Below are 25,717 nucleotides of genomic sequence, written 5' to 3'. Positions count from 1 at the left end.
GCCTGGAGGAGCACGGAGCCCGCGGGCGGAGGGACGCCGCCGTCGCCGCCCGCCACGGCGTACGACTCGGCTGCAGAGAGAGACGGCCGGAGGGAGGAGAGGGATGAAGCACTGCAGCTAATTGCGGGGTTCATCCTCTCGGGTCAGATGGTGCAGACAGATTTCTGCACAAAAATGTCCTTCAATTTCCTGCGTTAAGCCCCAACAGTAACTTTAGGAGCTGCAGCGACTGCAACTACGAGTCCCAAATCATTAGACACAAAACCAGGAAAGTTCTCACGAGGAAGGAATCCAAACTTTATACAGTTTCTATGTGATGTGTACAAGAAAATGTAATTAAACTAACAATAGATCCCTCTTCTATTTAACACTAATTCAAGTATTCTGATTTTATTTTTTTTAGTTTAAAAAAAATGTGCATAAAGTACTTAAAACAGTAAATTATCAAAATAAGAGTTCTTTAGGTAGCAGAATGAGCCCTGTCAGTGTTATGTTATTAAATATTATAAAGTTAGATGATAATTATCATTGCAAAAAATTAATTATCAACCAGCCTTTGAATGTTATTGAGCTTGAAGTGGAAATGCTTAAAAAAATATTACAGTATGGTGATTTGATGTACTTCAAAACAATGCAACACAAATAAAAAGCTGCACTGGGTCATCTGACACAACATTAAGAGATGGTTAATAACACTATTTCATTTTTACCCAAAATGTATACGTGAATCCCACAGGTCTCTTGTTTCATCAGTCACACATCAGAGTGAACGAAGCTTTTTAAAAATACAAAAATTAAATTCATGTATTTTGAATAATGTGAGCTGAAGTTAGTCTCAACTGTGCGGTCGTCCCGTCGGCACTGAACTGCCCTAATTCCACGACTCAGACAGAACCGGTGCGGGAGATGACACCCTTTCACACCACGGCTGGATCTGGTTTCCATCTGTGGAAACTGGTACCCGGTCCTCGACCGCACCGTTTCAATCCGGCACCCTGACATTAACGTTTCACGCTGTTTCGCTGAGCGCAGCAAAGTGGAACATTTCAGGAGCCCCATTTTGTCGCGTTGGCCTCTTCCCAGAAGCCACTATTTCCCTGTCAGCACATTTATGTAAGCCGTAATCATAATAACAAGCTTTCAAGAAGCCAGTGGAAATCTGGGTCAGCCATTTACCAAAAAACGTCCCGAAACAGCCATTAAACACGACGTCATATTGACAGTAGAGTAGTTAATAATGTGCTTTTCTTTTAACAAAAATCAGGACAAGAATACATAAATATTAAGGTTTAATCTTCATGACATTACATGAAAAGATGTCCTTAATAAACAATCAAAGTAGGCCGGATTCAAATAAGACAAACAGCCACATGAGTTTGTTGCAGTCAGTGTCATGAGTCAAACTACTTGGATGATGTGGAGGGAGGAGAGACGAGCTGGCACCAAATGAATCTCATCATAAGTCATACTGACCAAAAACAACTGACCAGTTTAGGAAAGTAGAAGAAACAACAATAAATCCAGGGCTGAGAATTTAAAAGAAGAACAAAGCGTTGATTAATGGAGAAGAAGAGAAATAAAAGCAACACAGCTGCAGAACTTTACTGCCGTGCTGGCGGCTCTGTGAAGCTGCAGCCGAGTGCTCAGGCCAAACCAAGAAAAAAAACAAAGACTCTTTCTTTGCTTCTCAATATTTTGACTTTCAGCTTTATTCTCAACATGTGAGAACAGTCCCGCTGAGACAGTAATGACGATCTTAGCACCTGACGACATGTCCCGTCTTTCTACAGCAGCTAATAAATAATAATAAAAAAAAACATCCCGAAACTTAACCACAAAATGTCAAAGCAGCTTTATGACTTTATGAGCTTTTGAGAACAGAACAAATGAAACAGAATCAGACACACACACTGCATCCTGTAACCCTGAGCAGAAGCAGCCATCTGCTCCCCTCGTCTTTGTTATCTCTGTCAGGTCGTTCAGAAACACGGTGAAGCAGCTCGCCATCTGTCTGCAGGAGGCGACACGCACACCACACGGCAGCGTTTTCTACAAATACTTCAACATTTTCTCAGAAGCGAAGCCTTAATGGTGCGCCGAGGTCTCCGTGACGTCCAGGTCACCGCCGAGCCGAGCGACTCAGCCCGTCATGTTTGTTTGACACGGTTACGTAATGTGTCATTTTCCCACGGAGCAACAGCTGGACGGCCATCCGGACTGCACGCAGGCTGCTAATGCATCATCGCATGCAGGCGTTATGGACAGCCAACTAATGAACACTTTTATTATGTGTGTAAGCCCTCTGTGAGGATAAAAACTCCAACGCGTTTAAAGGAGAATAGTTTCTGTGACTATTTATACTTCAGCTGCTGAGATTGTTTAATGTGACACACAGACTGATGGATGGATTAAAGACTGAAGGGGTTAGATTGTCTCGGCCACCACAGAGGCCCAGACAGCACCGACTCTGCAGCAGTAATCCCGTCTGGTGCAGCGAGCAGCTCAAACGCTGTGTGACATGCAGAGTTGGAAACAGACTCGTTACTGAACCTGGGCGGATTGTCTGTGGTTTTTCTGTGAATTTTTTAAAGTCAGTTAATTTGACTCCTTTTTATGAAAGTTTGTAGTGAACCAGCAATCTTCACACAGTTGAAACCACATCCAGAGACAGTCAGCAGAGAAAAGGAAAGTAATCTGACTTTTTACAGCTGTTCAGACGTTTTATTTTGTAATCTCATACTTTTCCACTTGTAAAAAGTCTGTTTAATCTACTGACCAATGTAAAGGCAGTGTTCAGATCTTTTCTTCTTGGGTGTCCGAGACATGCAATTCACAATAAAGGTTGCATCGTGTATAAATTCAGACTCACGTTCCTTTTTTTAATTCTAAAGCAGGTTTAGGTGATGAATACTGTAACTCCTTGATACCAGTGCAGCAGACAGCTGATGTGTTCGCTGGTCTTTGGGAGCTGATGCAGGAGTCTGCGTCCAACATCATCCCGTCGTTCACTCTTTGACTAAACTAGAAATGTTCGACATTTAATGGTTGAAGTGAAACATAACAGGATCATTTTTACATCCATTAAATGCTGCCAACTACAGTGAGGGACAGTAAACAGGAAGTAGTGCACATTTCACTGACGCACTGCTTTGTTCCGCTGTTGTTGTTGTTGTTGTTGTTGTTGTTTTGTTTTTTACACAGAAAAATAAATTATGGGGCAGTAAATATAGTGTGTCCTATAGGAAACAGGGCTGCTGCTCATGTCTATCCAGATGTGTGCAGCTGGTTTGATCCGATCCTGTTTTATCTTCGAGTGTCTGCAGAAGCCTAACATTAACATTAACATTTCATACCTCCGTGTAAAGTCCTCTCTGGTTTAGGAATAAAACCACACATCAGTTTGAAGAGGACGCTGACATCATGTGTGTGTTCGGGCTCTTAGGAACTCCCCGTATAGATAAACTTTGCTTCAACCCTCCTCGTGTTTGACTGATGACATGAAAACTGCTGATTCGTCGTGTTGCTGATGTGAACTCGGAGCTGTTTTTCCTTGACTGCGGTGATAATGATTCCCTCCATCAGCGATGAACACGAGGTGAAGCAGAGACGGTAATCAGCTGCCTCACGTGACACGCTGACGAAGGCCTGGCGTGTAACGTGTGCAGAGCTTTAATCACGCTCGGACGTGACATGTCAGCAGCGTCAATAATTTATGCTGTTTCTGACCGTGAACATATCACGGTGGCTTTAAAGAGAGAGCAGCACAACAACACATCTATGATGTAAAGTAGGTCATCGAAGCAGCTCGCTCTCTCCTGCAGGATCAGATCATCTCTTCTTCATGTCAATCATTCACATATTATATTATTAATGTTATATTCACACCAGAAGCTGTAAAAATATATTTTTATCAGTGTTAGATTATAAAATCCTTCCTGATTTTATAATCTAACACTGATAATTATAAAAACTAAGTTATAAAACTAAGCCTTCAGCTCTACACTGTGAAAGAAAGTCAAAATGTTCCCGTTTTTATTCTGTGATGCAGGAAAAGTACTAATTATGAAAATTAAAGGTCCCATATTTTACACTTTTCTGGTGTTTTATTTGCAGTTTTTACATCCTTAAGAAGCATTTTTTGGTGGTTTTACCATCTTCGTGTAGTTTTACACGTCCTCTGTTGAGCTTCTCTCTGCAGCTCCACCGAGAAACAGGCTGCTTTGTTTCTGTGCATTTAAAGCGTGTTGATACCAGTGACCCTCTCCTGGGATTGGCTGAATCTTTTCTGTGTGGCGCACGCGCAGGCCAATCACAGGTCGACACACGGGGCTCGCAGCCGGACATCTGCTCACTAAACAGTGTTTAACTCAAGTGCTGACTCAGCAAAGTTAGACCTTCGGACAGCTTTTACTTCAGTCCTCCATCACCTCACGATGACAGAGCTGCTTCAACCGGCCGCTTCTGTCCGCATCACTCACTCTGTCACCGCTGCTGCCACGGCGACGGTGCAACAGGACATTCAATCATCTCTGAGCATCCTCTCGCTGACCTGCATCTCCTCCTGTCACAGGTCTGATAAGGTTTGAGTTTAGAGAAGAAAATAAGAGCCAAACACCTGAAAAACATCACGCACGCAAAAGTCCAAACTCAAAAAAAAGACGAAGCAGCATAAAGTTTCAACAGGAGGACTTTAAACTCGCCTCTGACACCAACTACTGAACCGCGTTAGTTTGAATGAAGTGAAGTCTAATGCTAAGCTAAGCTAAGCTAGCCTGCTACTCGTAGTACCCGAAACCCAACTTGCACGTTTGTCTTTAAAATACATCTCATGTTTAATCTTTAATTTGCATTTTAATGTGGAAATATGGCATAACGCTGCTTCTTATTTAATTATTTTTATGAATCATGCGAAGACTTTGATTGCCTGTTTTTGTGTATACAATGTGCCGTATAGATAAACTTGTCCTGCCGAACAGAAGACAGAGTCTTCAGTGTCTTCAGGGGACGCTGCATGTCCAACTGTCTCACTGCACACTTCAATGTAAATCAAGTTCAAATGAAGATCAACGAGTCACGAGGTTCAGAGACAACAAACCACAAACCAGCAAAAGACAGAATGAAAGCGACTGGAACTGATCTGTGGAGCTGAACGTCTGCGATGAGCTCACACACTGATGGGCGAATGGACTGTTAGTCACACAGCCGTGTGTGTGTGTGTGTGTGTGTGTGTGTGTGTGTGTGTGTGTGTGTGTGTGTGTGTGTGTGTGTGTGTGTGTGTGTGTGTGTGTGTGTGTGTGTGTGTGTGTGATGAGACACTGAGACTATTGGCAGGACTTTTAAGCATGTTTTCCTCAGCGTGAATTATCTGGAGGTGTTTCTGTCGGTATAAATAGCTCTCTGACGTTAAACCAAATTAAACCATAAAATTCAGTGACAGATCGCAGAAGAAAGAATTCTTCAGAGGACGGACGATCAGACGAGAAGAAACAACATGCAGAAACAGCATAAGAAAAGACGAGATGAAACATCCGCCGACTCACAGAAGAGGTATTTATAGAGTAAAGAACACCAGACTGATGTGACATCACACAGAAAAGTGACTGAGCTTTGAGAACAAAGGTGAGAAAGAAAAGGCTTCTCAACTAAAGGGCTGCTTTTATCTCCACATTCAGCAAACGTCTGTTTACGGCTCAGAGAGGAGCGGCTCTGTAATCACTCCCCGAACAACTGGAACAACAGAGGATTTAAGGCTCGCGCAGTAATGGGACATGTCTGTGTGTGTGTGTGTGTGTGTGTGTGTGTGTGTGTGTCTGTGTGTCTGTGTGTGTCTGTCTGTGTGTGTCTGTGTGTGTGTGTGTGTGTGTGTGTGTGTGTGTCTGTGTGTGTGTGTGTGTGTGTCTGTGTGTGTCTGTGTGTGTGTGTGTGTGTGTGTGTGTGTGTGTGTGTGTGTGTGTCTGTGTGTGTGTGTGTCTGTGTGTGTGTGTGTGTGTGTGTGTCTGTGTGTGTGTGTGTGTGTGTGTGTGTGTGTGTTTGCAGCTGCCTCTGCTCTCAGGCAAACTGTGTCACAGTAACAGAGAGAAATCACTTTCTATACACAGAACAGCAGCAGCCAAAAAAAAGGCATCCGATATGAGAGAAGTAAATGAGCCGGCAGCGGGAACAAAAAGATAAATGTCTTTACTGCTGTAAGCTCATCTCAGAGGATCTAAAGTTTGTGGTATATAAATCCATAAACCTTCGGCTTTATGCTCCCCGACACATTCGGATCTCCGAAAACTAACAGCATTAAAGTACAAAAAGTTTGATTGTCAGTTGAATCATTTAATAACGTTAAATCTTTAGTGCCTTGCTTGTGTGCTGATCCTTTTCCACCGTAGCCTGCTGTCTGGTCATGAGTTGGTTTGGGACGCTATAATTCGGTTCAGGTTGATAAAATAATCACCTTTTCTAACCGATTTCAGGACTCTGATGGGATAAATGTCACCCGGCGACACGCGTGGAAAACAACTGCAGCATTTTCCCTCATTACATATTCATAGATTACATCTTGTTTTCTGTTTTCACATGGTAAAACTTTTTGTTTAAATTGCTTAATTTTCTTGTAGTAACTGATGTAGTGAACGCTGATTTGTTATTAAATGTGGAAAATAAACCCTAGAAATCATGACGCAAATGAAAACTGACCCTTTTATCTCATTGTTCTGTTCTGCACCTCATAAATCTGGTTTCTGCCTTTCAGGAAACAAAGTTAATGATGTGTGTGTGTGTGTGTGTGTGTGTGTGTGTGTGTGTGTGTGTGTGTGTGTGTGTGTTTTCAGGAGGTCTATAGTTTTGTAAGGAGAAGAATGTCGGGGAAGTGACTCACTGAGTCTTGTGTTTCCATGATTCAGTGATCAGAGAAACTCTAATCCAGATGTGACTTTATCGCTGATGATGATTAAACCTGAAGAAAATGTGTAAATGAAACTGTCCACGTGTAAAAATCCACAAACAGAGTGGACACAATCCAACCAATCATCAATCATCAGTGATGTCATCAATCATCAGTGATGTCATCGTTGGTTTGTGAACGTTATGAATCCTCCAGTTCAGATTCTGTCCGTCACCATCTTGTTAGTTCGGAGCGGTTTGGAGCAGGAAGTGACCATATTTGGACGAGCTGGGGGAGGAGCCAGCGGTGGATCTGACTGATCTGATTGGAAACCTGACGATACTACGTCCCGCCCACCGATAGCTGTAACCTGACTGCACCACAGGCCTGTCAATCAAACAGACACGCCCCCAAAAACAGGTCTTCTTGAATCTTCTTTTCTAATGAATGAGGGATTATTTTCAGATGGACCTCCAGAAAACTAATAAGAAGGAGTGACTTTAGCTAACAACACCGAGATAACTGATGGACACATTTTATTCACTTTGGATTTGATGAGAGAAGTTGAATGGGAGTCTATGGAGCCGGAGGCTTTTTGGAGCCGACCTCTAGTGGCACTCGCTGGGATTGCAGCTGAAGACACTTCTGGATCGGAACCATTTTACAGACCTGAAGCTACGAACTCTTTTATATAAAGTCTACAACTCTTACCCTTATTAGTGGGCTAATATGACATTAGCAGACCAGACAAAGTCTTTAGCTAGCATTAGGAAGTGGTACTCCTGGTGAGTCGGGGCTCGTCTACAGTAGTCGAGGTAGACTGTCTGACACCAACAAGAGCTGGAAGTGGAAATATTGTTTTGTTCTCATCATTTCATTCAAAAATATATTTGATATATTTTTGCCATTTTTGTAAATCTCAATCCACAGGCTCCAATATTACTGCCTATACGGGGAGGAAGAGGGAAGAAATGCAGTATAATCTCAACTTTTGTTCTTAAATTTAACAAAGAACCTGAAGCACACGTGTGTTTGGAAGCCCACATTGGATTTTTTTTTTTTCCAAACAAAATCTGCTGTTTTTTTTGATACAACTTGATGCTGCTACCCTCCTAGTAACAGACTGGGTAATAAATGGATGAAAAATGTGATATCAAAATAATGAAAATGTCTATTGTTAGAGATTCTGATGGATTTGATCCTGTTATATAACTTATAAGGCCGTGAGACTCCTAACATTAGAAAACATTGCGTACTGTTTGCAACATCTGCAGGAAGCCACAATAAGAATCTATTATAAATACGTCGTGTGAAAATAGTCCTACAAACTGTGAGTGAACTTAATCCCGCGGTCGGAGGACGTCCTGTCAACGAGCGGAGCGGAAACGTACCTCTGACTCGCACAAAGCAGCAGCCACATTTGCCGAGTAGTTTTCTGAACAGGTGCTGACACCCGCAGCCTCGCTGGTGGTGACCTCCTCTCATGGTGAGACGCTTCGGCTGCTCCTCTCACCAGAGGCAGGCATAGTGCAGGACACACACACACACACACACACACACACACACACACACACACACTCAATCACATGCACACACGCCGGTCCTGAGGTAATCCCCGGAGAGCTCCGCAGTCATATTCCAGATCTGAGCAGAAACCTCTGGGAGAGAAGAGCCGTCTCTGTCCCATCATGTGAAGACGAGCGGAGAGACAAACAGCCCTCGACCCTCCAGCCTCTCTGTGTGTGAGTGGTGAGATAGTGGGCAAAGATTACAAGAGGGACCCGGAGAGGGATAGAGGGGCGGGGGGCGACCGAGAGACAGGGAGGAGGAGGAGGAAGAGGAGGATGAGGAGGAGGAGCTGTGATGAAGGAAGGATGGGAGCTGACATGCCGTGTTGCTGCTGCCAGCATCTGTTCCCCTCGTCCTGCCTCTGGAAGTTTTTCCATTCACTGTTTTATCATTTTTATCTGACAGTGTGACTGAGTGGCATCATCTCTGCCAGCTGATTGGTCCGTATCGTGGTCTCCTCCAGACTGGACTGGCATAAAAATTAAAATTTAAAAAAAAAAAAAGATATGCATGTTTAATATAAATCCTACTGACTGACTTCGGTCGACCTCACGGTGTCTCTGTTGGAGCCACCGTGACGGTGACATTCATGATCTTCAGTGAAATGTTTTGGATAGACCGTCATGAAACTTACAGATGAACCTCAGGATGATTAAAAGCTCTTCTCACTGCCTCCTGACGTTTTGTTTCGTGCTATCATCGGGTTTAAATTCAAAATAATGTGGCCAAAACTTTGGTTTTATGACCAAATGTCTGAAAAACTCACAAAAATCCTAATAAATCCGAACAAACCACACCGATATGGAGAAGACGACAAACTGACTGTAGATATCAGGGAAGATACTCGGAAAATACTCTACAAAGAAAACTGAAAACACATCTCTTTACTTTGTCCTTTCACCAGCTGCACCTGAAGCCCTCTTGCACGTCTGCGTCTTTACTTTATTCTAAAATACTGACTCTTTTTTATTTCATTAATATGATGCATGTCTGTTCTTATGCATTTTATTCATTTTCGTATTTTTGAAATTACATTTTAACGTGTTTTTAAATCAGTTTTTGTGCGAAAAACAACATTTCATTGCTTGCATTGAAGCACTTTGAGCTGCACTTCTTGTATAAAAAGGTGCCATAAATGAACTTTATTATTATTATTTGACCTCATAAAAGTCTGCTTGTGTTGTGAGCATGTGAGCTCAGTTTGTCTGAATGTAGCTGATGACGTCACAGCGTTATTATCCGGTTCCTCGGGTGTATTTGTGCTGATCACTGATGTTAAATTGAACCGTCACTCCTCAGGCACCAAAGCACCTCCTCCGCTGTGGAGAAACCAACATGTGGAAACATCCCACGCTGACGGGACGGAGGAACGACCGATTTCATCTCCAAACCAAGATTAAGTACTCATGAGATGATCTTCTGCGCACAGCTGTCCGGGCGCGCGCGAGTCAAGAAGATTTACGCATAAACTCAGACGAACCCAAACATGGACCGAGTCGGTGAGGGAGGAAGAGACGAGTTTGTGAGCAGCTGTTTTCTCTGTAGGTTTTGTTTCACAGTTCAACACACACACACAGGCGAACACACGGTCACGTGACCGGCGGACCGACACGACACGAGAATCTCCGTCCACAGAAACCAGATTACAGACGTGAAAAAAACCAACGTGCTCTCGGTCATCCAGTTAAGCTTTTAAAAACTGCAGAAATGATGATCCCTTTGATCTGAGCGGCACTGATCTCTGCACAATGTGGGATTATTGCACGAGCGTGTGTGTGTGTGTGTGTGTGTGAGCATGCACGCGCCTAATTAGTCAATAATCAATCATCTAAATAAGATGATGTGTGCTTTTTGCGCCTGGTGTTGATTTCTATCTGAAATATATTCACAGTACAGAGTGGAACAGATGTCTGATGTGAACTTCTGTGCCACAGCTCCCCCCTATGGTTGACAGAAGAAGTGCAGGAAAACTAAAGTATTTCTCTGAAGACATTGTCCCTGCACATTTCCCGCTCACTGTGGTACCTTTGGATTCTGCAGCCACGCCGGACTTCCTGGTCCACTTCAGCTGCGTCCCGACGTCCTGCATGTCATCCAGCAGCAGCTTCTCTCTGCTGGGATCTGAAATCTAACGCAAAACACAGACCAGCGAGGAGAGAATAAAGCATTTTTTGTGCCACAGATTGAAGCTCAAACAGAGCAGAGAAAGTGAGGGAGCTAATCGTGTTTCACCTCTTCCTCCCTCTCCTCCATTCTGTCTTTCTTATTTCTGCTGAAGTGGTTTCTTATCTGTGGAATTTCTCTGAGGACTAAACTGATCACGAGACTGCACAGCATCAAATCCCGGAGACAAAGAGTTCTGCTGGAGAATAATCCAGGCAGATTAACTGGATCTTAAAAAGTCCACGCCTAACCTTTAAAACACAGAAACAAATGGAAGAAAGAAAAAAAAAAAAGCACAGCTGAATTTTCTGGTTACCAACGGACCTCGAGGGTATATTGTCGTTGTGGAAACTCTCAGCGTTGTGCACATTGTTGTTTGTGTGGTCACAATATTAGAAAGTAGCACACTGATTAAATCACAAGGAATCAGGACGATTACATTCAAACAACAAAATAAAACAAACAGCATAATCCTCAGATTATTGGATCAGCAGATTTGGATGTTTAAATTGATATTACAATAACTTTTATTATTATTTATACAAGTTTGAAAATTGATCTGAAGAATCACAGTCAGCTGACTTTTGCATTAAAAAAATCTTCACATTTTATTAGATAAAATGAAAGGGATGCAATAGTTTCAACATGCACTCTGTATATTTACCTTCAGGTGTCTTCTTGTTTTATGTTATTAAATATGCATCTTACTCAGTTACATTTCAGATAAGCGCCAGATTTTTTGCCTTCAATTTTGTCATTTCCTTCCCCCCCACTTGAAAAATGTTGGCGTCCTGCACAGGCACTCACTTCATCAACCCTGCAGCCCAGAACCTGTTCAGTCCTTCCTTGCACTTTTGCCAACGTCTTCATCTTGCATCCTGTTCTCTTCCCTTTCAGCTCCTTTTATTGAGACGTCTTCTTTCTTCACTTCGACGCCGTCTTCTTCTCCCCTCGTTCGAACGTCCACGCCCGACGTTTAGTGTTTTGTTTTGTCGAGTTAAAAAGGTGTTCCTTCCTGCCCGACCGACGTCCAGCGAAGAAGTAAACGGTCTTACCGCTCCGCACCAGGTCTTCTTCTCCTCGGGGCAGATGAGGCCAGCTGCTAGATTGCAGTGGGATCTCTCCTCAGGCCTTCAGGATGAAAGGGGTTAAAGCATCCCGACAGGTCCAGCCATGTCCCACAGATCCCCGGGGATAACTTCAGCCTGCGACCGTTCCCAAAACTCAAAATAGCTTCAGTAAAACTCTGTGTGCTTTGTTTTTAAAATAAAGTTTTACTGCCCCAGTGTGTCTCATTTCTATCCTCATTTTAGATACTCGGTTTACAACTTTAATTCCAGTTTGAACTCTCCAGAAGAACGTAAATTCTAAAAATATGTATTTCAAGCCTCACTTAAGAGAACGGAGGCATTAAATGTGACTGCAGTTTGTTTTTCCCAGATTTGAATGAGAAATAGTCATTTCTAATGGTAATACGGAGTTTTCCTTCTTTGTTTGTATTTGGGAACCGTCTCATCTGTTCAGGTCACGTTGATGGGATTTCACCGTCTTATTCCCCGTTAACCAATTAATCAGATTGGTCTGGCTGGAGCTGTTTATAGTAAACGTTTTGTCCATTCTCAGTGAGATGAACGACTTATTTTTGTGGACGGAATATCAAATTCTGTTGTTTTTTTTTTGTATAAATGTGTATTTGTTGGAGGACTGAACTCCTCCATGTGTCCTTGTTCCTATTTGTTTTTCACATACGACTGCGCAATTGAGTTGAGAGTTTAAAAATGAGGAATTGACATAAAGAAGAAGTGATGTGTGACATGAAGCTTCCGAGAAGCTCTCTTCAGTTTATCAGTTCGTTGTGTCGGACGATGAAAACGGCCGCCGGCAGTAAAGTAATCCTCTCCAACAAAGCTGTCGTAAGTGGGATGAACTAAGCATAGAGAGATGAACACACAAGTATCTCAGCGAAGACTACTCCTCCTTCTCCTCCTCCTCCTCCTCCTCCTTCTCCTCCTCCTCCTCCTCCTCCTCCTCCTCTCTGTTTTATGTCACCACGACAACATGTGGGATGGAAATGTGTAGAGTGTGAAACTGACTTCTCAGCTGCTCTGACAAGAAGTCATCGAGAAGAAGTCCCAGAGGAGTGACATGTGAAGACGTCCACGCCGTCAGCTGACCGAGGACTCTGTGGTAAGTTTCTATACTTTGTGTTTCAGTGTGTCTCGTTGGATGTTTGTGATTGTACGTACATTAAATCATGACGGAGGAGTTTGGATTCTTGCCGTTTCATCTTGATGTTTGATGTCTGTTAATTTCTTTGTAGGAATGAAATATTCCAATAAATCACATTTCTGTAGTTTTGTTTTCCGTGTCGGAAACACTGCAGGTAACAAACAGGAAAGCCGTAACACCACTATCAGCTTGTGACCGCGGTTATTCTGAGGCGAGTCCTTCCTCATTTAGCTTCGCCGTACGTTCATCTGGGCATTTAGACGCTGATCCAGTTACTCAACAGAGGAGGACGTCTGAGCTCGTGACGCCGCGCCTCCACGACAAACAGACGCTAACGTAATCCCTCATGCTGCTCTTTGTAAATCCATCAAAGAGCAAACTTTGGATTTTCCCCCCGCAGACCTGCAGCGTGCTTCACAGTATGTGAAACATGAGGAGATGATTTTTAACTTGGCATCATGTTAATTATTATTGTTATTAATTATTTAGCTTTTCCAGGAGCTCGTTGCTCCAGACAACGCGCGGTTCTTTCTGCGTGACCGGTTTGTGTGTTTGATGTCGTCGTAGATGTAAGCGAAAGGCTTCGGGCCCGTTCACCTGTTCTGTTGGAAGATGGCCACCGCGGCCGAGGACTCCCACCTGGGCTGCGGCCCCGACGACGACGCGTCTCCGTCGGGCGGCGAGTCCGACTCGGACAGCGTCCTCTCCGACGACTCGGTGCTGCCGGACTACACGCGGGCGGGCGCGGCGGGCGGCGCGGCGGCGACGCTGTACCAGGCCTGCGCCCGCAACGAACCCGGCTCTCTGCGTAGAGTTCTGGAGAGAGGCGTCACAAAGGAGGAGGTGACGGAGCTGGACGTCAACAGCTGGGTGAGCGGCGCATTCACGATCACTCACAACCTCTGAACATCGGAAGCTCTGACGTCGCTGACCCGTCCTGTCGTTGCCTCTCACCTGCAGAACGGCTTGATGTTGGCGTGCTGCAAAGGTTTCCTGGACATCGTGCACGGGCTGCACGACTGTCCCTTCGTAGACGTCAACCAGCAGGACAACGAAGGCAACACGGCGCTGATGATCGCGTCCCAGGCAGGTGAGTCGGACCTGGAGACGGAGGAGAAGAAGTTCGAGTTAACCGACGACGTCATTCGCCGGTGGTGAAAACTGACGAGATCTCTGAACCGCAGGTCACATCAGCACCGTGATGTACCTCCTCAACTACTTCCCCGGCGTGGACTTGGAGGTGAGGGACTGCCGAGGTTTCACCGCCCTCATCAAAGCTGCGATGACCGGACGCAACGACGTCGTGGCGGCTCTCGTCATGGCCGGTACGTGAGAGCGCGACACGCCCACCGACGTATTTAGATGCGTCTTTACTTTTATGGAAACACGCTGCAAGAAAATGATTAAAAACAGACATTAAATATCAATTCTTTTCTTTTATATTTTGGGAAAACAAAGAGCAAAAACAACAGTTTCACACATGAACTACTCAGTTTCCCGTCAAATCCACGAATGAGTGATGAGAAGTATTTATGCACACTCACATGCACATTTCAGATTGTTTGTCGGTTTCAGTGCTCAGATGACCGTCATCACTCTGAAGCTGCAGACTCATGACACATATGCAGCAGCTGCTGTCCTCTGATACAATCAGAGCTGTTTTGAAACACAGACATGAGCCTGTTAACTAGATGAACAGTTACAGCACCGGAGGCGAGAACAGCTCAACCCGCGGTTTATCCGTCCATATTTGAACTAACTCTGCTCGCGAGGGAACGAGCCGGTGACGCGGGACCGTCGGTTTAAGGGATCAATCTGAGGACATCATCACATCTTAACAGACACTCCAGTAATCTCTGATTCACTAGTCCCGCGGCCTGGTGGGGTTTTTTGGGGATTAGCCACTTGCTTATTTTTAGACTGCACATTTTCTAAACTCTCCACTCGTCATTACATTTTGTTTAACGTCCAAATAAAATGTCACACTTCTGATGCGTGGAAACCTAAAGATGAACTTCAAAATTAGATTTTCAAAATTAAAGACGTCTAAAATGTCACATGAGCTACTAGAATAACACTTAAAGAAAACATACTTTTTTTTAACAGAACGATAGCGGTTCATATTAATAGCAGACAACTTCAATGTGATTTTAAAAATTAAAGTCCTCTAAAAAGTCATATCATGTAAAATGAAGTAAATTAAACTTGAGCTAAGTAAGTAGGGAAAACTCAAGCTATGCTAGTTGAGTAAACTTGAGTTAATTAAGTAAATTAAACTTGAGTTAAGAAGTAAAGTAAGTTTACATTAAGTAGAATAAACTTGAGTTAAGAAGTAAGGTAAGTTTACATTAAGTAAATTAAACTTGAGTTAAGTAAGATGAACTTAAGTAAGTAAATTAAACTGGAGTTAAGAAGTAAAGTAAGTTTACATTAAGTAGAATAAACTTGAGTTAAGAAGTAAGGTAAGTTTACATTAAGTAGAATAAACTTGAGTTAAGAAGTAAGGTAAGTTTACATTAAGTAGAATAAACTTGAGTTAAGAAGTAAGGTAAGTTTACATTAAGTAAATTAAACTTGAGTTAAGTAAGATGAACTTAAGTAAGTAAATTAAACTGGAGTTAAGTAAAATAAGGTGAATTAGGTGAAAATGTAAACTCGAGTTATGTAATTAAGGTCAATTTGAATTTATTAAGTAAGGTAAACTTTGAATTAAAGTAGAGTTTATAAAGTAAATCAAACTTAACAATATATAAATGTTAAGGAAAAAAACCAACTGAACACACGGCAGTTTAACAGTTGCAGAGTTTGGTTGCAGGTTTATGAGCTTACTGATCAGTCTGACAGGTCATCATTGCACCATAGTCAACGCCAACATAGCAATTATTTTCCCTCTTACAAGTAGCTCCGAGTCTCAGCGGCGTCTTGTCCTCGGCTCACACTAAACGGGGAAAACAAGAAAAACTCCCCTCCGACTCCTTTTTGAACCGAGGACACGTTGACATGTCGCAGCAGGAAAGCCGAAGGTGTGGATAATAACGTTAAAGACGGCTGAATTCCACAAAGCTGCTTCGTCTTTAAGATCCAGATAGTCAGCAGAGCGTCTTGTGGTTAATGTGATTGGACACACGTGTGTTATTGATTCTCTGACAAAAGTCGAACTTGTGCGTCAAAGATTTGGACATTTTAACGCAGAAAACACGCAGTTTGTAACAAATGGTTAAAATTGTCTACACTCCATTTCGATGCTCCTCTTTCCTCTTTTCAAAGTCGTTGCCCTGGTAACCAGAACAGACTCGTCACGAATGCTTATTAGCGGCACTTTTTCCGACATGCCAAATTGTCAGCCATTTAAAAAGGCCGGTAAGCTGGACGCCAGGAAAAGAAGTTGAATGCATTATTCATTTTTAATTAGCACAACTCTTTCTCCTCTGTTGGCGTTTTTCTTCCCAGGCGCTGACATTCATGCAGTCGACTCCACGAGGGGAAAATCTGCTCGGGACTGGGCTCTTAAAACGGGCCGCTACGAGACGCTGCATCGTCTGCGTCGCCTTAATTCACGGCCGAGAGCCGAGCAGTTCTGTGAGAGTTACGTCCCCGAGTGGCCCGAGCTCAAGGAGCGAGTCGCCAAGGCCTCGGCTGAGAGGAGTCCCCGGGAGAAAATCTCCCAGCGGCTCAAAAGCACCTTCGGTTTCCAAATTCCTCGAGACCCCCAGGACAACGGGGTGTTGGACCACATGGTGCGCATGACCACCGGCGTCCACAGTCCCCTGATTTCCACCGGGTGCCGCCCGCTCTGCCCGACCAGCCCTCCCGAGGCGGGGAAGAGGCGGCTGGCGGTCCCGGAGCTGGCGACACAACACACAGCTGAAGATCTGGAGAAGAGCTCGGTGTGCCACAGCGACGGCTCGGTGTCGCACGTCATCCCCTCCGTCCGGTCGGCCGAGTCCGCGTCCACGACGTGCTGCGCCGAGGCGGAGCGGCGAGGCAGCATCCTCTCGCTGGCCTCCAGCAAAGTGGCGTCCGCCTTCATCCCCCGCAGCATGGCGAGGCGCAACAGCGTGTTCCCCTCCGGCTGCATCCCCAAGATCAACGTCAGCGCGTCCTCCGGGGAAACGCCAAAGAAAGAGAAGAAGAAGAAGAAGAAGAAGGACAAGGACAAGGGCTTCCTGGAGCCGCCGGTGTGGAAGTACAAGGAGGCCAAGGAGGAGAAAAAGAAGGAGAAGAAGAAAGCTGAGAAAGAAAATGAAGCGAAGAAGAAGAAGGAAAAAGACAGCAAGAAGGCCAATAAATGACATTTTTTAAAATACGGTTTCCTGCTTCACCGTTTTGAGAACAGTGTGCTTTTTAAAACAACGTTGTCATCTCAGGGCTGGACGTCTTCAAAACAAACATCTTGGAAATATTCTGCAAATAAAAAAACCAAAAACCTAAAGGGAACGACGGAAAGACTCTTCGAGGGAAGTTTGAAGCTCTCGGACTCTCATGTCTAAAAGTTGAGTCGAATTCTTCCCATATTCAGTTAGATTGGGAAAAAAAACCATTTATTTTTCCATAAATATGTTGAAAATGAGTAGAGTTAAAAAAAAGGACTAAAAAGAGCTTTTATATTATAATAATAATAATAATAATAATAAACTTCATATAACCCATGTTTACTAATGCAATCCCACGGCTGCTGTAGAATTGATGGTGTCTACCTCATAAAACAATGAGTACCCATTTACAACGCAAGATTAAACTAATAGTTTATTACTGTGTAATATTTGTTGAATGTTCTGAATTTGTTGAGTTATTTTTGCCAATCGTCAAAAATCTCTGTAAATATTGTAAATATGTAGAAAGAAAGCACCGAAACTGAGGATCTGTTTAATCCTCCAGTTTTATTGCCATTTCCTGATATTGCCAATTATATATATTCATATGAAATGTTCTGGTTTTATTGACTGAGTGTGGATTCAGTTGGCTTGAAATTAAAAAAATAAATATGGGACAGTGAAAGATTATAAAAAGATGTGTGAGTGCTATCAACGATGAAATGACAACGTGTGATGTGAAAGAAATCCCACCGCACGCTCCATCGTTGTTGTTTTTTGTTTGTTTGTTTTGGTTCACGCACACAAATCTACTTAATTCAGTTGTGTTGTCAGCACAACTAAATATTAATTGTTTACAACCTTCCCGGCATCAAACAGCAGGTAAACGTAAACAGTAAACATCGTGTAAGAAGCCTAAAAAAGACAGATATGAGGTTGGTGGAGAACAAACAGCTAAAAATGAGAGTGAATATTTGATATTAATTATTAATATTTAAGAAACGTATGCTGCGTTCACATGGCGTCATATTTACTGTGTGCGCGAGATAAGTCCGTATGAACGGCGCCCTCTTGTGGAACTCTACATTTTCTACAAGCCTCGAGTTCACGAGTTGTGACGTGTATGCTGACGTTTACAGGAATGTCGGCGGTCACGGAAGTAGATTTTTTTTTTATGGATGTTCATCTAATATATTGTAATTTTAGTCACGTAAAGTTTGTCTTCGTAACTTAGATAGCAGCCTACGTCCGAGGAAAACGTTGACCTACCCAACGGCCTCGTCTTCTCCCTCTGCCAAAGCTTGATAAATAGTTAGCCTAATGTGTGGCTTCTAGACACCGTCCATGTTTCCGTTGCCTAGCAACAGTGTTTCTTTTAACCACTTGAACGCCAAACGCTCACGAGCTCACGAGCTCCCTTTGAACGCAACATAACACGTAGCCGCGCGAGACTGCGCAACAACAACAACAACAACAAAGTGGCTCACTATCGCCCCCTAGTGCACAAAGTGGTATTACAGGACAGAACTGAAATCTTCCATAGTGCACCTTTAATATCCAACGTACACAGGAACAGACGTGACGTACGGACTCACCTCGTCGGTGCTCGGTCCGGGTGTGTGTGCTGCTGCCCGCCGGTGGAGGACGTCGGTAAACTCCGGGCTCACGTCGCCCACAGCCCGGTGAGCCGCGTTGGTCTTCGCCGCCTCGACGCGTCCGTCGTTAGCCCGACTTGGTGCGTGTGACTGCGATGAACCGGGCACGTGCGGACCATGGCTCACCCGCGGATGTCGTTGGCCGCGGTGCTCGTCCAGGCCGTCGTGCTCGTCCAGGCCGTCCTGTACCGGAGCTGTGAAGGTGGGTCAACTCTGGCGGTCACCACCGAGCCGGCTCGCGGAGGAGTTAGCCGCTAAGCTAACGATGACGGTAGCACGAGCCGGTTTAAAGATGTTTACCGTGAATGTGTTGAAACGGGACGTGTCACCGTCCGGTCGGTCTTCAACCGGGAACACACCGGTTAACTCACTGCTTATTTACCAGGTTATAGTCCTCCGTCCTTTAAATGCACCACAGTCATGTCGTCGAGATGATCCGAGATTTACATCCAGAAGAACTTCACAGGCTTCAGTGTTTAAATCTCGTGTTCGTGAGAGCTTTTGTGCAGCATGAAGGTGAAGGTGTGCAGATGAAACATCACAAAGTCACGATATCCACCCGCTCATTTCTTCAGGGTTTAGTTTTCATTGTTTCATATTTACTTCTGGGTGTCAGACTTTATATTTTGGTGTTGATATATATATATATATATATATGTATATATATAGAGCATGTGGTGGTATTTGACGTGTAGTTGGTCATTAGGGCTCAAACTAATCATTATTTTCATTGTTTATATTTTGGATTCATTATTTAGCTTTTTTGTTTTTTTTAAATCTCACAAAATGGTGAAAAATGTCATCGCCTGGAGTTTTTAAAGCTGCAGCCTCAAATGTCTTGTTTTGTATGAAGGTTTTTTTTGTGTGTGTCTTTAAAATAAAAATAACAACATAAATTTCTTGAACTGCAAATTTAAAAACCAAGTTTGAAAGTAAAAATGTATTTAACTGAGACAAAAATTATTACATTAAATACAATTTCTTAATTTTGGTGACAGTTTTGCTTATGAAACTTCTCATTTTTGTGTGTTACAAATCATTTCAATAGCAAATCGGGGCTTTTTTTTTATTGCAAGTCAAAACCCTTTTGGTTGGTTTCACAATCAAAAGTTTTTTTGTCATTGTTTTGTTTTGACCTGCAACCAAAAAGGTTTGATTTGCAATTAAAACTTTTTATAACACAATAAGAGTTTCTTAAGAAAAAATTTTGAATTCTGTGATCAAAAATAAGAAAAATGTAAATGTGGTTTTTTTTGTGCCTTTCCATCCCTAATATGTTAAAAAAAAATTCTGCTTTAGGGACACTTGCGGTTTAAAACAATTGTGACATTTATAGCCGTGGAAATTTTGAAATGTTACATCCTATTTCATGTTTAGTCAGAATTTATCTTCCTTTTTTTCCACCGTGGTTGTTGTGTTTCTCGTATATGACCACCAGCTTCTGCCAAGTTGGTGCGGGCCATTTATGAGTCATTACCACAAAAGATGTCGTAATCCATTAACTCTATAACTCCGCTTCCTCGGATATACGAGTGGGATTTTCAAAAGAAAACAACATCAGTAGTTAATTACTGGAAAAACCGTCAGAGTTTTTCTTCTTTGCATTTTTCGCCTTCATGTAAAGCTGCTAATTGTTTGTAAGGTGTCATGGACACGCTAAAGCTGTGTGCCAGTTCCCTGTAGCGTGTACTACTTCCTAATCACCACAGTATACAGTTTGTACACAAAGTGAGGAAAATACTTCACCATTTTAATGCTAACAAGAAAAGCTGCTGCCAATTAAACACCGCAAATAGACATAAAAGGGCTTTTTGTTATGATTCAATACTCATTTTCTTTGTCTTCTGAGATTTTTCGGGAGCCGTTTCACCACCTCCCACAATGCATTTGCTTCACAGATTTACTGTATTTACGAAGCATTGTACCTCCTCTAACTGCACTGTATTCTGTCAGTATTTCACTTCACGCTTACTCTTGTGTTTGACTCGGTTCTGCAGCTCTGTGGTGCAACTGCACCACCCCTCGTTGTCAGAAGACCGTCTCCTGGTGTGAGACCGATGGAGCCTGCATGACGTCCACCTTCTCCGACGGCGGCCACGAGCAGCGCATCCGTGCGTGCATCGCGCGGGACAGCCTGGAGCCCCCCGGACAGCCCTTCTACTGCCTCGGTGCGGAGGGCTTCCTCAACACCCACTGCTGCTACACCGACTACTGCAACAGCATCGACCTCAAAACTCCCTCCGGTGAGAACCGGGATCAGTTACACTTCGTGTTGAAAGCACAACGTGCTCACCTTCGGGTTTCTCATTGTTTTTCTGAGTCGATGGCAGAGAACAACAATCGCTGCTGAAACAATACAATCATGCAGAAACTAATCTCTGTTTAATTATAAAAAATTTAAAAAAAAAAAAGACAAACTCGCCTGTCAGCTACACAGTCCAAACTTCAGGATGAGGTTTCCTCCATGAGGTCCACCTGGTTCCTTTGTTTAGATGGTGGGACTTCCTTTTCTCCTTATTATGGCCCCAACAATGCGTTTGTAAGAACGGTGTTTGGAGATCTGGTATAAACAAACATTATTTACTTGAAATGGCTTCATAATGTCCAACGTCTGCATGCCTTGTATCATAATCCCGTCTTGAAAAATCCATACTTTAACTATTTGTCTGAAAATTAAGGGTCAAAAGTTTCACAAAGCACAAACATTGCTGGATAATTTGAGCAGCTTTTACTGTATTGGAACGCTGTTGGTGGCTTTCACAATAAAAGCCTTTCAGAATAGGGAACTCTCTGTGACATAATTGAGAAAAATCAATGTAGGTTAATGCAGGAGTCAAATGTTGACTCAGTTTCTGATCGTAAAAAGCTTTGTGCTGTCACCCTTGGAGGACATAAAGCTGTTCCTATCAGGGAATATAGAGTCAGTATTGAGTGTTTAATGTGTTTTAATTCTCTGCTTTTTTTTCCTCTCCAGTGACGAGTACATCAGAGCGGGGGGGAGGCTACGGCCCAGGTGGCTCATGGGGGCTGGTGGAACTGGCTGCTGTGATTGCGGGGCCGCTGCTCCTGCTGTGTCTGCTGCTGTCGGTGGGCGTCTTCCTGTATCATCATCAGCAGAGGGTCTACAACAGCAGGCAGAGGCTGCAGGCGGAGGACCCCTCCTGTGAGCACCTCTACATGGCCAAAGACAGCAGCCTGCAGGACCTCCTTTACGACCTGTCCACGTCTGGTTCGGGCTCCGGTCAGTGCGTCCTGACAGCCGTCCATCATCACGAATTTGGGCATTTCGTTTTTAGATCGAGTTTGTATAACCAGTTCTTCATCCTCGTTCTTGCCGGACAGGTCTTCCTCTGTTCGTCCAGCGCACCGTGGCCCGAACCATCGTCCTGCAGGAGGTCATCGGTAAGGGCCGATACGGGGAGGTGTGGCGGGGACGATGGAGAGGAGGCGACGTGGCCGTGAAGATCTTCTCGTCCAGAGAGGAGCGCTCCTGGTTCCGCGAGGCCGAGATCTATCAGACCGTCATGCTCCGCCACGAAAACATCCTGGGCTTCGTAGCCGCTGACAACAAAGGTGCAAAGCAAAGTGTCCGAGAAGGGGCAAAAATCTTTGAAGGCTTTAAGTGCTTCACGGAGATTTCTTTGGTGTCTTTCTGTGTCTCGCGTAGACAACGGAACCTGGACTCAGCTGTGGTTGGTGTCCGACTATCACGAGTACGGCTCTCTGTTCGACTACCTGAACCGGTACTCCGTCACCACCGAGGGGATGATCAAACTGGCTCTGTCAGCTGCCAACGGCCTGGCACATCTGCACATGGAGATTCTGGGAACGCAAGGTTTGTATAACCGTCATGTATAAACTTATTATTATCAGTCACGGCTGCAACCTTTAATGGATGCGATGGTACGGATTGCGATACAGAACTGTGCAAAGGTTTGAGACACTAAAAGTGAAGTGATGAGGCCTTACCATCTGCTGCACGACTCATCCCAAAGACACCTCTGACAACATGTTTGAGGTCGTTGTCACGCTGCAGAATAAACTTCGGACTGATCAGACGCCTCCCTAATGGATAAAAATCTTAACTTTTTAAGGTGCTTTCACACTTACCTTGATTGGTTTCGGGCATTCTGACTTTGGTCTGACTCAGGTGTGAAAGGAGCCTCGGACAACAGTCTGGACCAAAGGAGCAAAATCTGGTCTCGGTCCAGATCAGACTGAAGCATCGTGCGGTTTATCTCCAGTGCGAAAGGAAGTTGAGGCATTGATACGATACGTCACCTATTAAACAAATGAAGAAAAAACGGCCCGGAGGAGAATTAAAGACTAGAGTCAGAAACTAACTGGGTGTAGAAGTGGCTGTCATGTTCCTTTCTGTCTGGACAGGGAAGCCGGGCATCGCCCACAGAGACCTGAAGTCCAAGAACATCCTCGTGAGGAAGAACTGCACGTGTGCCATCGCTGACCTCGGGCTGGCTGTCCGTCACGACTCCGCCACCGACACCATCGACATCGCCCCGAATCAGAGAGCGGGCACCAAGAGGTCCGTCCTTTCTCAGAGATATCTGTGACGCCTTTAATTCTGTCCATCAACACCAACCCGGCTTGTTTCGATGTCCCCCAGGTACATGGCTCCGGAGGTTCTGGACGAGACCATCAACATGAGACACTTTGAGTCTTTCAAGTGTGCTGATATTTACGCTCTGGGGCTGATCTACTGGGAGATTGCCCGCCGCTGTAACAGTGGAGGTGAGACTCTTTTGTTTTCACTCTGGATATTTTACCTGCGTTGTTTGCTTTTTTTTTTCTCCCCTCTTCACTGGTAACATCTGCGATGAGAGCACCGATCTGACCTCCGCACCGTCCTGTGTGCTCAGGTATCCACGAGGAGTACCAGCTGCCCTACGACGACCTGGTGCCCTCTGACCCGACCATAGACGACATGAGAAGGGTGGTGTGTGAGCAAAAGCTGCGACCCAACATCCCGAATTGGTGGCAGAGCGACGAGGTAGGAAAAAGCAGCGAAACGGTTTCAACCAAAATCGGCACTTCTACTGCAAACAAGAGTTTGACTTGTGTGTCTTCCTCCTTGTTCTTCAGACCTTGCGGGTGATGGGTAAAATCATGCGGGAGTGTTGGTACGCCAACGGAGCCGCCCGCCTGACAGCCCTGCGCATCAAAAAGACCCTTTCCCAGCTCAGCATCCAGGAGGACGTTAAAGTCTGCTAAGGAACACGATGGAGAGCGGCACTTTGTAAAAACAGCACTCCGCTGGTACTCCTGAACAAACGCTACCTCGCTGCCTCCACCGCTGCCCCACCTCAACCTTTTTAATCCTCTCCACTAATGAGGATTCTTGGATTTCTTGTGTATGCAATCGATATCAGAACATGTAATTAACCAAGTGACGGTTTAAAAAAAAAATCTGTCAGTATTCGCTTTCGTCATCTTTATAACTTATTTGACTCATTCTGTTCTTCAGATGAGTCGATCGAATAGCGTCCGCAGCACTCGCAACAACGTGGAAATCTCCTGCAGGGTCTGAAGCTAAATGCTGCTGACATGACATACGTACAAAGCAGAGCAGACTTCTTCTGCCGCCGCCGCAGCATCAACATGCCTGACGTGATTTAACTTGCCCTGAACAGTTTCCCAGAAGCTGTTTTAAATCTGAAGGTTTTCTTCGTGTTTACCGATCAACAAGCGTCCCCGTCTGTCCAGTAAAACTACGACGTCCTTTATCTTCTCAGCTGTTAACACACGTCGGTTTCGGATCAAAAAAACGTCTCGTACAAAATAGTACACCGAGCATGTGGCTGCGTATACGTAGTACGTCTATGTTAAAGTCTCCCATACTGAACGCATTGACTAAAATCACCTTCATTCTTTACACTGATCCTTAAATATGGGCCAAAAACACACTAGAAATCTGAATGAGTTTGTTTTTTTTTCTTAATTTTGTTCACGTTATTTTCCCCTCAGGGCCCGTTTCTCTGTCCAACTACTGCACATAAACAAGCTTTTTAAGGTGATACTTGTGTATGTGATAAATTAAATTGAGCTCCAAGTATGTTTTACATTCTTTTATACTGTTTTTTTGGTAGGACTAAACCTCCTAAATTGCTGTACTTGATGTTAAATTTTTTGGGTTTTTTTGTATTGTGTTCCTCAATCTAATATTGTCAGAGATAACTGTGTATTTTTTTATGTTTTCTTAAATAGTTGCACTTTTGCCTTCAGCTCAATGAAAGTCCTACCTGGTACTGCTGTATGTGTCTCCTTGTTATTTAAGCGTGTATGCTGTGAGTTGGTCTGATGTGCGCTGTACTACTGACCTCACAGCATTAAAACCAAACTGTTCTCAGAAGTGGTCCCCGGCCACGACCTCGGCTGTTTGTTTAAGATCACGCCGCTGAAAACGAGAACGTTTACACGAGCCGGTCGCAGCAACCTCCATCTCACTGGAAAGAGAATCGGACTTTTCCTCTGATCTCTGGGAGAAGAAATGTTGAAAATAAATACCAATGAAATGTCTCAGTGGTGTTTCACAATCTTCTCTGAGCTGTACTTTCTATTTGAGTCACCTTCTTACAAGATGTTTGTAAGAACCGATAAACTGCCGTTGTAAGAAGATCTGCTGAATGTAAATCATATTTATACTCTGAAAGGTTACAGTATAAAAGTGCTTAATTCAATCAAAGTTTTTGACACTTTGCTCTCAGTATCTCTGTTGTAGAGTGGAAGTCAATGAAATGAGATATTTTATTAAAGGTTGTTTGTCCAGTGATGTTAAAGGAATGTATTCATGTCATCCAATCATATCTAATATATATGTGTATATATATATATGTATATATACATATATATATATAGTAATAAATACAACTGATTTCTTATGTGGTGTGTTTTTATTTTTA

General features: G+C 43.8%; 3 protein-coding genes and 1 long non-coding RNA gene across 5 annotated transcripts in view; 2 read left to right on the top strand and 2 right to left on the bottom strand.

Moving 5' to 3' along the window:
* The window catches only part of arhgef25b (Rho guanine nucleotide exchange factor (GEF) 25b), a 23,546-nt gene extending 12,982 nt beyond the window's left edge, over positions 1-10,564 (bottom strand). The window contains exons 1-2 of one of the 2 annotated variants that reach the window (XM_069154770.1): positions 10,466-10,564; positions 1-70 (exon numbers count right to left, since the gene is read on the bottom strand). The exon at positions 1-70 is cut by the window's left edge and continues 217 nt beyond it. In XM_069154770.1, the coding sequence (XP_069010871.1) occupies positions 1-70; positions 10,466-10,529 (134 nt within the window). In that variant the 5' untranslated portion in view covers positions 10,530-10,564. Of the gene's footprint in view, positions 71-8,262; positions 8,625-10,465 lie in introns of those variants that run through there. The other variant, XM_069154762.1, reaches the window with a different exon arrangement.
* Positions 10,565-13,444: 2,880 nt separating this feature from the next.
* ankrd33ab (ankyrin repeat domain 33Ab) lies at positions 13,445-17,804 on the top strand. The gene is made up of 4 exons (XM_069154742.1): positions 13,445-13,702; positions 13,793-13,922; positions 14,017-14,157; positions 16,283-17,804. The coding sequence occupies exons 1-4, from the start codon at positions 13,445-13,447 to the stop codon at positions 17,122-17,124; spliced, it is 1,371 nt and encodes a 456-aa protein (XP_069010843.1). The 3' UTR covers positions 17,125-17,804.
* Positions 13,531-18,830, bottom strand: LOC138201340 (uncharacterized). The gene is made up of 4 exons (XR_011178485.1): positions 18,741-18,830; positions 15,729-17,062; positions 14,040-14,221; positions 13,531-13,933 (listed from the first exon to the last, which is right to left on the bottom strand). It is a non-coding gene; the product is annotated as an uncharacterized lncRNA (long non-coding RNA).
* Positions 18,749-25,696, top strand: LOC138201328 (activin receptor type-1B-like). The gene is made up of 9 exons (XM_069154729.1): positions 18,749-19,002; positions 20,798-21,043; positions 21,775-22,041; positions 22,143-22,373; positions 22,468-22,635; positions 23,187-23,343; positions 23,425-23,549; positions 23,678-23,808; positions 23,901-25,696. The coding sequence occupies exons 1-9, from the start codon at positions 18,918-18,920 to the stop codon at positions 24,027-24,029; spliced, it is 1,539 nt and encodes a 512-aa protein (XP_069010830.1). The 5' UTR covers positions 18,749-18,917; the 3' UTR covers positions 24,030-25,696.
* Positions 25,697-25,717: the final 21 nt, after the last annotated feature.

The sequence above is a fragment of the Embiotoca jacksoni genome, unplaced genomic scaffold, assembly GCF_022577435.1.
Source record: "Embiotoca jacksoni isolate LCO1_2020_lvr unplaced genomic scaffold, fEmbJac1.0.p SCAF_1, whole genome shotgun sequence".
NCBI classification, from domain to species: Eukaryota; Metazoa; Chordata; class Actinopteri; family Embiotocidae; genus Embiotoca; species Embiotoca jacksoni.
The sequence above is the reverse complement of the archived record's forward strand: the minus strand, read 5'-3'. Positions and strand labels throughout refer to the sequence as shown.

Excerpts from the sequence above, each read along its gene's own strand:
- LOC138201328 (XM_069154729.1), top strand. The coding sequence starts at position 18,918 with ATGGCTCACCCGCGGATGTCGTTGGCCGCGGTGCTCGTCCAGGCCGTC. Across the intron at positions 21,044-21,774 it reads CGACCTCAAAACTCCCTCCG|TGACGAGTACATCAGAGCGG; the intron begins GTGAGAACCGGG and ends TTTCCTCTCCAG. Across the intron at positions 22,636-23,186 it reads GGAGATTCTGGGAACGCAAG|GGAAGCCGGGCATCGCCCAC; the intron begins GTTTGTATAACC and ends CTGTCTGGACAG.
- ankrd33ab (XM_069154742.1), top strand. The coding sequence starts at position 13,445 with ATGGCCACCGCGGCCGAGGACTCCCACCTGGGCTGCGGCCCCGACGAC. Across the intron at positions 13,923-14,016 it reads GATGATCGCGTCCCAGGCAG|GTCACATCAGCACCGTGATG; the intron begins GTGAGTCGGACC and ends TCTGAACCGCAG. Across the intron at positions 14,158-16,282 it reads GGCGGCTCTCGTCATGGCCG|GCGCTGACATTCATGCAGTC; the intron begins GTACGTGAGAGC and ends TTTTCTTCCCAG.